Source organism: Dysidea avara, chromosome 6 (genome assembly GCF_963678975.1).
Source record: "Dysidea avara chromosome 6, odDysAvar1.4, whole genome shotgun sequence".
Lineage (NCBI taxonomy): Eukaryota > Metazoa > Porifera > Demospongiae > Dictyoceratida > Dysideidae > Dysidea > Dysidea avara.
Genome location: NC_089277.1, coordinates 25,546,692 through 25,558,068, shown reverse-complemented (window position 1 = coordinate 25,558,068; position 11,377 = coordinate 25,546,692). Strand labels below are relative to the sequence as shown.

The 11,377-nt window shown below is 37.2% G+C and overlaps 1 protein-coding gene across 2 annotated transcripts in view; it reads right to left on the bottom strand.

Moving 5' to 3' along the window:
* Window positions 1-4,068: 4,068 nt before the first annotated feature.
* Window positions 4,069-11,377, bottom strand: part of LOC136257746 (prestin-like) — a 34,463-nt gene continuing 27,154 nt past the window's right edge. The window contains exons 22-31 of one of the 2 annotated variants that reach the window (XM_066051040.1): window positions 10,874-10,921; window positions 10,439-10,510; window positions 8,646-8,779; window positions 7,681-7,771; window positions 7,093-7,153; window positions 6,187-6,281; window positions 5,199-5,255; window positions 4,770-5,139; window positions 4,554-4,717; window positions 4,069-4,499 (exon numbers count right to left, since the gene is read on the bottom strand). In XM_066051040.1, the coding sequence (XP_065907112.1) occupies window positions 4,167-4,499; window positions 4,554-4,717; window positions 4,770-5,139; window positions 5,199-5,255; window positions 6,187-6,281; window positions 7,093-7,153; window positions 7,681-7,771; window positions 8,646-8,779; window positions 10,439-10,510; window positions 10,874-10,921 (1,425 nt within the window). In that variant the 3' untranslated portion in view covers window positions 4,069-4,166. Of the gene's footprint in view, window positions 4,500-4,553; window positions 4,718-4,769; window positions 5,140-5,198; window positions 5,256-6,186; window positions 6,282-6,990; window positions 7,037-7,092; window positions 7,154-7,680; window positions 7,772-8,645; window positions 8,780-10,438; window positions 10,511-10,873; window positions 10,922-11,377 lie in introns of those variants that run through there. The other variant, XR_010702138.1, reaches the window with a different exon arrangement.

Genomic DNA, 11,377 nt, shown 5'->3' with positions numbered 1-11,377 from the left:
TCTAGCTTCTGAAGACGTGCCATGTTCAATAAAATGTTTCCTAGTTGCTTATGGCTCAAGTCGGTTTTTGGCAGACGAAGTTCTATCACATTGCTGCAATGTTCTAACATCTTTATTAGTTTTGATGGTATCACGTGATGGGGGAAGAATAGTCGCTTCACATGTTGTCCACACACCTTCAACACGTTATTCACACAACCTTCATCGCCATTGTGATAATAAGGCCACGCAAACTCTCTCCACAGTGACGGTGTTTCGCTAACATCTCGTAATTTCTGTGAAACATATCGTAGCCTTGCCTTGTCACGAACTGCTGTCAGAAATGACATTATATACACCAACAATTCAGTTGGAAGAGTCAACAAAGTAATCAGTGGCGTCCTATCCCCTCTGCACTTATCCATATTAAGCATCAAAGTGTCAATATACTATTCGATACGAATTTCAATTAGTTACCAATTATCGACCGAAACTGTGGAGCATAACTTGCTATGAATTTGCACAAGAAATACAATTATGCTAACAATTTAACCACTAACATGACAAAGGGTCTACACCTTAAAAATGAATCAAATTGGATATTCTGTTCAAGAGATATGCACACTTTTTACGTACATTCACACTTCACACATGTACATGTACTGAGGCCATAATCAACTTGTAAACACTAGCTAGTTGTCCATTCACTGTTAGTTGTCATTAGTGCATACAGTCCACCCATTCCCTCATCAACTCTCCAGTGCATAGATGAGACACCTTGGTAGTTTCAGTCCGGATCATGCTGCACCAGACAGTAACAATGGCTGGTCAGCTGACAGAACAGGAACTTGACCAGGGTTGAGATGCTGAACAGCAGCTCTGACAACTTCCATCAAATGTTTAATCATTGCTATTGAATGAGCACTGTCCGGGAATAAGCTAACAATGCATTGATAGCAGGTGGTGGAATCACTGCTGTGTGCATATTGGAATGGTAAGCAGACCAAGTTATCCAGTAACCTTTCTGCAGAAGGCTTCTTTTGAGCTGCATTTTTACTGTTTCAAGCCATTTCCATTCTGCTTTTGTTCCTTCATCAGCACATTGGAAATCAGTAGGCAGCAAAGGATTACTGACAGAGGGCACTTTAAATTCTTTTTTTCTTAAAAGCAGCTGGAATCACATTGGTATATTTCTGAGGAAGTGGGACACCATGAGCCATGGTTTTTGGTCAATAATCAGCACACCTCTATCAATGCAAGGCCTCCAAATGTGTGGGAAGGATGCTGCATGAGTGAAATGCCAGTGCCATGAAATGAATCTTTTGCTGTTGTAGCAGTACGATTGTGAGCAAGATTGTCTACTGCTGCCTACTGTAAAAAGCATCTTTGGAAGGCAGACAACACCATCTAACTCAAATCGCTCACAGACACCATTGCCTAACTCAGTTGTCAACTGTAGAAGACAGTAATATGAAACACAATTCCTAAATTTAAAAAAGCATCAATAAGCGATTCTTCCAGGTAGCAACATGTAATTTAAATGCTACATACAAACACTGCTTGAAGTTTCTTAGTTTACTAGAGTGGTATATCCACAGTATATGGAACAGTTAATTGTTAGGAATTTTATTAGCTTTTCAGTAAACCTGCATTCACTGATGTTTACTGAGAGTTTAAAATTTAGTAAAACAATTATGTTGCATATACTTAAAGTTACTGACATTTTACTATCAGTATAACTGGATACAACTACAGTAAAGCAGCTTAACAAATTAGTAAACTAAGAACCTTCAAGCAGTGAAAGCTAGTGGGGTTTCGTGGTCACGATTATGTTGTTCATGACTATGATCAGTGTCTCAACCATGACCATATTTCACAATGTTGAACATAAGAAGTTGAGATATAGAAAGAGCAGCCCTTGAGGTGGACATAACAATTTCAGACTGATTCTTGATACTAGGGCCATCAAGAATCATTCTAACCAGGGCCATTAGTGATGGTGGCACAGCCGCATCTTGTTCAGATGACTCCTTGAAGGATCCATCAAAGGAATTTTTTTCAAACATTGCTTTGCACACTATTTGTGCAGCACAAACCAAGTGCATTGCATCACCATCAAAATCACAAGCCTTCTAAAGAGCAAAGCTTAAATCTTCATCAAAACTGAGTATCACACCATTTCATGTAAATGTGCTTGAAGGTCTGACAACAATCTTTCTTTGAGTCTGGAAGAAAGTATGTGACCTTCAACAACAGCACCAAGCTATTCAAGTTGGTTCTTGTACATCTGTGCAGAGTCTTAACACTGCTCCGGGGGTGCGATATCTTCCTTCCAAAGATCTTCCATAAAATCAATGCAAATAACTCAGCAAATGCAAACCCATGTAAATGGCCTCATTGTCTTTAGCACAAGTTGCTCTGTTTAATGCCCTTGCTCAATTGTTTAATTTGCAAGACATTTCCGATGGTACTTGGCTTCTAGAGCAATCATGTCCCCCGGCTCAAGTTTGGCCAACAGAGTAGTGTCTTCTAATATTAATGCTATTGCACATTTACGTACTATTGCATCATGATCAGTGTTGTGTGTAGAAGCATTGTGAATATATATACCTTCAGGTCCACCTGGCTCACTGCAGAGAAAACTCTTATCATATTTAAGATCAATAGTGCTCTGACTTGACCATGCGCGTATGCACAGGTGTAGATGTACCAACATTTTCATCAATTTGCTTTTTTCTTAATTGCTGCACTCCAGCTTTGTTTGATAAAACTTCAGACGACAGGACTTATGCCAGCCAGTGTGATGCCTGTTAATATTGCTTCAATACTATCACCATCATCAAGCTGTTTGATATTAACATTGATTAGCATTTTACCAAGCTCATTAAAACTAGCTAGCTGTTCTGCTAAAGACGTATACCCACCGCCAGTGATCAAATTACTATTTTTCACTGCATATGGACACTGCAATCCTGTCCCATTCTCATGGCAAAGTATGCAATACTCCCAATTAATGCCACCTGTATCAATTCTTTTTGGTGTAGGAGTCCCAGTATCCACAAAAACATGACGATTTGCCATTGTAAAAATTAATAAACACTTAAACTCACTCACCTGTACCAATGAAATGTACACTGTGTATATTACAGTATAAGTTCGTACATAGTATAATTCTTACCTAACTTGACAGAGAGATATGGCTTTAGCAAAATTGTTGACCTTTTGTGTTGGAATGTTTAGAATTACAGGTATGAACAGTTGGGCCAAGAATTGTTTTCTATTAATTTTTTGGAATTCTTGCATACAACACAGGTATAAACAATTGAAAATGTACTATGTAAACATTAAAAGACACGCATCTTCTGACTGGAATGTGTTACTGATGTAATTTTGGTCTTATCATACTCTTAGAACTGCCAGCTTTCATTTGATACCCAACTCTTTAGGTTTATCTCTTGTAAAACAGATGTTAATACAAAATAATACATTTTTGCACACTTACTTGACCACTAAAGGTCACAAAAGGTCAAATCTGGGGTGGCTCCCTATTGTAAATTGGCCTTTATGATGAATACAAACTATGTACCAAGTTTCATGCTTTTATCCAAAAGTGCACAAAAAAGTCTTAGCACCCTAGCTAATACTGATGATAGCATCTAGTCTTGCACAATCTACAGTGATGAAATGCAGTAATGAAATGAATTACTATAGTATGTTCGCGTTGATCTGAATCCTCAAAAACATATAATAACTCATGGATGCAATTACACACGATCTTGAAATTTCGCTCATTTGTAGTACTGCTTGACCCGCTAAAAATATTTCAAAATCTTGTTGGTCAAATGTTTGACATAACATTTACGACCAATCAAAATTTCCACTATACATTTCCTACGGAGAAGCCATATAAGCACAGTGTCCATTAGAGCCCTTTCCCGAACTTGTAATGGAGCCAAACCGTACATGTCTGTTGTTGACACCTTTGCTGTTACCAATAATCATCTGGTTGGCAGAAATGTTAACTCTGTTGAGAAAAAATCCACTTTTAATTTTTAGCTGTTTTCAGGATTCAGCTCAACGTGAACATACTATAGTCAAAACTTATTATACAAAAACTACTTGAGAAACTATTAAAGGCTTTATGGAACATAAAAAAGTTAACTGGCAAAATAACTGTCAAAGCTAATTTATTTAGTTGGCAGTTTCTCATAAAACAACAGGTAAGCATGTTGACATTTGACATCCTCAAATCCTCTGGAGCACTTGTTGATGGTCTGATCACTAGTGTAGCACCACACTCCATCATAAGCTGCTCTCTCATCATACTCAAACCCTTGTGGAGCTCTATCATGAGACACACTCTTGTTGTAGATTGAGTCTTGTGGAAGTGGAGGTACTTTTGATCGGTTTGGTCGAACTCGTACATAAGCAACATAGTGACCACTTCTAAGTCTTCTTCCTCTGTGGACCACTACTGCATACAGGCCATACAAAATTTGATCATTTTTATCTTTTAGGTGCTATAATATGAGAGAACACAACAATGTACAAGCAACGATTATTATACTACAAACCTGTAGACATTTATCAGAACAGTAGGGTGCCATGTCCAGCAACTGTGAGAATGATAGAAATTTGTTGTTTTTAGTGACTGCAATGTCGCCAATATTGAATCTTTTAATGTGCAAAATCAGCACATTCTGTAACTGTAGGATCATTATCTGTTTACTCACCAAGCCTACAAATAAAATACATAATTGTGTGGTACCTTAACTACTATAAATTCTTACAATTATTTCTATTGCAGTTATTACAAATAAATCGGTTGTCATCATCTAAGACATCGATGTCTGTGTAGTTGTGCAGTGACTGCTCCAAGCCAAGTGTACTTGGTGATCTTGCAGGTGACGGTGGATGGTAGTGAAGTCCTTCATTATGTAAGTACTGCTGCAGTGTGGTGAATTCAGTTGCTACTTTGGGATTTATGTGAGCTTCCAGAATTGGTGGTGACCTTAAATCTGATGCAGTCACTACTGTCTGACTCTCTAAGCCTCCAGCACTGTTAATGTCTGTATTAATAGCATGAGATAAATCTGTGCCAGCAATGGCTGTGTGTCTTCTTGTTATAAGAGATACTTCATTCCTTTTTTCAGTTTTAGTCTGGAAAAGAATTTGATGTGGTCTTAACAATATAAAAGTAATGGGAAGCATATACTTACCAATTGATCTGGTATAGACAATGATATATCAAAAAATGGTTCTGTTAATTGTACAGGCTATGTATAAAGATTGAAGAACAAACTATATGTAATTCCACACACACATACACACACATTTGTTAAGGCAATATGGCACACAATTGGCCCAGAGTGAGCACAAAATGACCCACAGGCTTTGGCTCAAATTTTCTCAGCACTTATCCAGCTTTGTGACACTGACTAATACACATCAAACATAAGCTGATTGGCCCAGTGCATGGTATACTACTGGTGGAACAGTAGATGTCTGGATTGGGCCAGTTGGCTCAGAGTCAAAATACTTATCAGAAACCCTGACACAAAGCCTTTATATGGCAGCCATGTGAAATACAGCTATCACCACCCAGTGAACCAGCACTGGTGCACCACTCAGGCACTTGAGCATTGTGCAGGCAAATCCTCCTGGGGGAGGACTGTCCAAATTTCACAAAGAGAGGTCACGGATCCTGAAGTTACACAACAACTCCAACACTGCTAAGCGAGACAAGGACAGTTGGGTATTTGCTTCACCGGTAAACAATAGGGATCCATTGATGTTACAGCTGGGTGGGCTGCTACCCCAGTTGACACCAGGCCACCAGTTACCCAATATACAACTGGGTATTCTAAAGCAATATGAGCAAAATTTCTTGCAACAACAACACCATATTAGCATAACTAGGCATCAAACCTGGTAATCATTACCAGGCCAATGCTCTAGCCACTTGCTATATGCTGCTTTACACGCACACACACACGCGCACTCCCACCCCCACGTACACACACACCCACCCACCCACGCACGCACCCCAACCCCCACGCCCCTTCCCCCCCCCCTCCCCATGTACACACACCCACACACACACACCCACACCCACACACACACACACACACACACACACACACACACACACACACACACACACACACACACACACACACACATTCACTCAATACTTTATACACGTACCTTTAAACATTCTCGGCAGATGATAGTATTAACACATTTTCCACCAATATTTTGATCTATTAAAGTTACACCTTTGTTTGCTGCCTGAAGGTATTCTGATAAATGAACAAAATATGTAAATCTGTATGCAGAAGCACATTTGAAGTCATATATCATGTATATAATATCTATATCATTCAGAACAGGCAATCAATTTAATGACATGCATATTCAGAATTTATATATTCATGCAAATATTATGCTTTATGTTGGACTTGGAATGGGTGGAAAGAGACTTGCTGATAGGGAAACTTTTATAATTTCAAAAGGTTACTGCTGTATGTACAGTAGCTAACTCAAGATTTGGTAAAGTACAAGCTTACTGAGCACATCTTGTACTTAGAGTGAGATTCGCAGACTTGTGTAAGATGTGTCCAATACTGCATGTTTTTAAGCTGTAGTATTGTTTGTAAACTTTATTTAGGTCAAATTTCAACCTTCAAAGCTTCTTGCAAGACCAAAGCTTTGAAGCTAGGTAGTTGATTATGTCACGTTAGTTGATCATAACTGTTGGGTATACCCATATGGTCTCACACTTTGTTGCAACTGATCTTTTCAATGATATTTGAATGCTTAAAAGAAGCACATGACTTTTGACAGATTAGACATGGTAGTATCCATAGTTACAAAGCTTTGGAGGAATAAACCACTTCAAACGTTACAAAACCTCTGAAGGTTTCGAAGCTTCTGAACTTTCGTTCCAGCCCTATTTAGTACAGTAGCAAGTCCATTTTCCAGTCTATTTCATGTTTCTGTCCTGCTCACTTGCATGGATGTGATATTCAGTAAGAAACAAACAAAAACTGAAAACCTTAAAAAACGTTGATATGTGACTCAATCATATGCTACACAATGATTAGAGCATACCTGACATCAGTTCTTCACTCAGTGGTGAGCCACTATAGTTTCTTACTTCATTTTGAATAATCTATGGTTACCATAGTAATGTAAAAATAGTATCTATGGCATACAGATGAACAACCAAGTGATTTTACATAAGTAGTGAAAGTTATTCAACAAAAACATCATAGTAAGAATGTTCACTTAAAAGCTAAAAAAATTTTTTAATCATTGGATAAAGGAGGCTGGTGTGATGCACATGACTACAAAAAATGGAGTTTGAAACTTGCTTTTACATTTGAAATTTGCTTGTTGTTGGCTAAAACTAATGGCATAATACAATTTTTTTAAAACTTACTGTATGAATCTTTAAAACTAAACTACCATGTAACTGGGCAGAATTTTTGCAAACCTTGTGAGTGGTGAGTCTGGTGACAGCTTCACAACAGTACATGTTTGAGGTTACATGTGTCACCTTTAATTATTTCAAGAATTTCATGAATTAAAACATGCAAAATATTGTAAACACAATTTTTTTGTCCCTCAAAATTTCCACCTGTACGGTACATAGTGTACTGTAGTTGTAGTATGTACAACACTGTCGGTAAACAATACCTTAATTTCTTCATCCTTAAGATGCTGCAGTAGATGTCTAAGTAGTTCATGAGCATCTTGTTGATTTGCATCAAACACCTTACCATCACCACTACAATAAAGAAAAGCAAACCAGTTTTAAAAAAAAGCAGACCAAGGTCAGGAATGCTGATACACTTGACCCAATCACATAAATGGCCATCCAGATGTGATCTAGATATGTCCCAAATGTTACTAGCAGCTAACATCAAGTTAAAAAAAAAGAGGCAAACACCAGTACAGGCCTTCTTGGAATCCAGGAACAGAAACAAGTTAATTGGTAGTAAAAACCAATTAGAACAGTGCAGTATACCATTTCATACCAACATTTTACTTTGCTAATACACTGTTGGAATAACTACTGCTAATCTACTACATATATATGTGTGGTTCATTCATTGGGTTGAATATCAACTTGCACTGTATGCTTACAACGACTGTTATATTAGAACACTTTTGTTTAAAGTGTGCAGCATGTATCAGAAAAGTTCATAACTACTTTTCCAATCTGACATTACAGTATGTTAAATCAGACTTAAAGGTGGAATGATTGTGCAATGCAAAAGTATGCAAGGCTAGAGGATCTGGGGAGAAGGAAAATTTGCAATGTCAATGCCAATGGTACATACATGTACTTCAGTAGTTACAGTATCTTACGAGTTTGAGCAACATGTATAAGCAATCGTCGATTCTTACAGATTTAAATTGCATGACGGTCTAAGAAATTCAATTTCACTTACCAATTTGATTTAGTTTTTAAACACAACTCCTTGAGATAGTTGTGTGACTGCTTTATTAGAGTAGTTAACCGTTTTAGCAGAAAGTGGTCAGCCATCCTTGATTAATCATTAATCCATTATAGATAATTAGACAATCTTCAAAATCAGTGAATGGCCATCATCTCAGTTGCATTGTACAGTATACATGCACAATGTATTAAACCTTACCTTTCATTAATTTTAGACAGCAATCCTCCTGGGTTAATACTCATACGCCCTGAATTGCTCATTGTAGAGAGGAGGTTGTGCAATTCCCTGTTGATAGCACCAAGCTGATAAACTGGGATCTTCAACTTTTCAGCCTAAAATTATACCAACATACCTAACAAATACATACATGAACATGTTGGTAAAAACCAAGCATATGGCTGCTGGTTTACATTAATAAAAATTGTGCAGGCTGCTTGAAAAAATCCATCTAATGCACACCAGTAGGTATTATGAAGGTTTGCACTTTTCTACCAAAAAAATCAAGCAAAACCATCCTCATGTTTTCTTCACAACAACTTCACTGATCTGTAGGCATCAATTTATAACCAATACTGTGAAAACAGCAAACACTGTAGGCTTGGTTTCTGCAATATTTATGTAGCTTACTTGGACATGAGACACACCTTTAATGCAGTATGTATGTTGTGGGTTTACTGTCCTATTTCAGTACAAAATGTCATTTCAAAGTATTACATAAATGATTTCATGTGTAGTGTCTACCATGTTAGAAATCATTCGTAATTTTCACACCATACCTCTGAAGGATACTGTTACATGTGTTGTATATTCTCTACTTTATCAAATATGCTATGTAAATGGTATTACTGTATTTAACATAACATATACCACTTTAGCGTGGGCATTCAAAGGCACCGCTCAGTGTTTAACTCGTATATTTCCCGGGCAATATCATGGGAAAGCGGTTTGTCAATGCCCAGCCAGCTCAAAGAAACGGTACGTTTTGACTCGTTATATTGAACGACATAGAGCTTTACAGTGTGGGACTCGATTTTGTAGTGGTTGCTAAATTGAGTATATTCTTTAAGATGGACTAATTGGTTGTTAGTAAAGGATAATGAAGGCACAAAATAATTGTTTGGGAGATCGTGGATGCGTATTTCTACCCACCGCGTATCAGCCTTTGAACAGAGCACAGAACGGAAAAACTACTACTGCTACGCTGAAATAGGTTAGTAACTTATGGTCCTAAGTACTTAACTTAATATAATAACTCACTTACTGTCCCAATAGCGAAGTTAGTTGGCTTAACTAATGATAACAATATAAACTCAATCCCACAATTGCAAGTTTTCTAACATAGCGTGTTGAAGCATAGTAACGTATTAATGACGTTTTAATGTATGGACAACGTTTTGATGGCTATTAGCCCACGCTTTTAAAACCATGATTGATTTCAGATGCTACTGTATAAAACAAACGGGATGAGTTCTCGTTAGTTCTTTCACCTATTAGGTGAGTGTGCCCCAAGTGATATATATCACTTATACCACGGCTGCTTGGGATTTTGCTGACATATACACTCGCAGCCCTCGGGCTTTGGGTGTATATATCAGCAAAATCCCTCGCAACTATTAAATATTCAGCCTTCACGTGATTCTCTCTTGTGGTTATGCATTTCTAAATCTTTGACTTTCCTTGCACTTGTATATTAGAAATTTGGACTGAAAAGTTAACTGCTTTATTAGAGTAAGCGACTGCTCTATTAGAGTATCTCAATCTCTTTCAACCAGTTTTATGCTTGTAAAGTTGCAGTGTTTCAGAGGTGTATCCTGTTAATTATTCCAAGATAATTGGTTTCACATGACACCATGATATACTCTAGTGTCACATATTAACTTGAAGAGTTTAGCATCACTATTACTAGAGAGGACCTGGTCGCAATTCACATGAAATGATGTATATATGTATATATGCACACATAGACACATATACCCTGTAAATAGCCTTACTGTTTTAGACGTAAGGGTGTATGTCCGAGGTGATTTGCACATGTCATGAAATTCCTTTGTTTGGTTTATAGCCTAAAGTGTATACCAATTATAGCATGCTAAAATTTGTCATATGTAGTACATGTATACATGTATTAAAGCAGTTACTAAGAAGTGATGCGGCTATCACTTCACAGGTTCCATATTTTCCTTAACCATTAAAGAACCATCTGACACATGCCAAAGAAAACACAACTATTGAGAGCTTAAATCTTCATAAGCTTAAATTAACTACACTAAGTTCTTAGCAACAAATAGTTCTGTCATTGACATCTTACTAGGGACTGATAATACAATACCGGAAGTCAAAACATAATAGTTATAAAGGTTTGGTAAACATACAGTTTGTCCAATTTCATTACTGTCTGTGTGGTAGACATGCCTTTAATATCTTACTTGTACAATCACGTTGAAATAGCATGTGTTTCCAAGGTTTATCAGTGGCTATAATGGTGCAATGTCTGATAAAGTTTGAAATATACACACACTAGTAAAGTAATACGTATGCAATAAGTGGATATAATGCATGTATACAGTATGTATGTATGTATGTATGTATGTATGTATGTATGTATGTATGTATGTATGTATGTATGTATGTATGTATGTATGTATGTATGTATGTATGCATGCATGCATGTATGTATGTATGTATGTATGTATGTATGTATATCGGATGTTAGGTGATTTGCCTTATATGTATGCCCTCAGTTTTTAGTCACATTATTGCTTACATTCAACTTTTCATAGCAGGACAATAGCCCAAGGCAAGTGACCTATCATCCAATTAAAAGTGCAACCACTGGAATGATTTATATACAGCCTGTATTTGCAAGAACATTCAATATGGGTTGGTAGTTATGTTTGCTAACATACAAACAGACTAGTGATACAACAAAA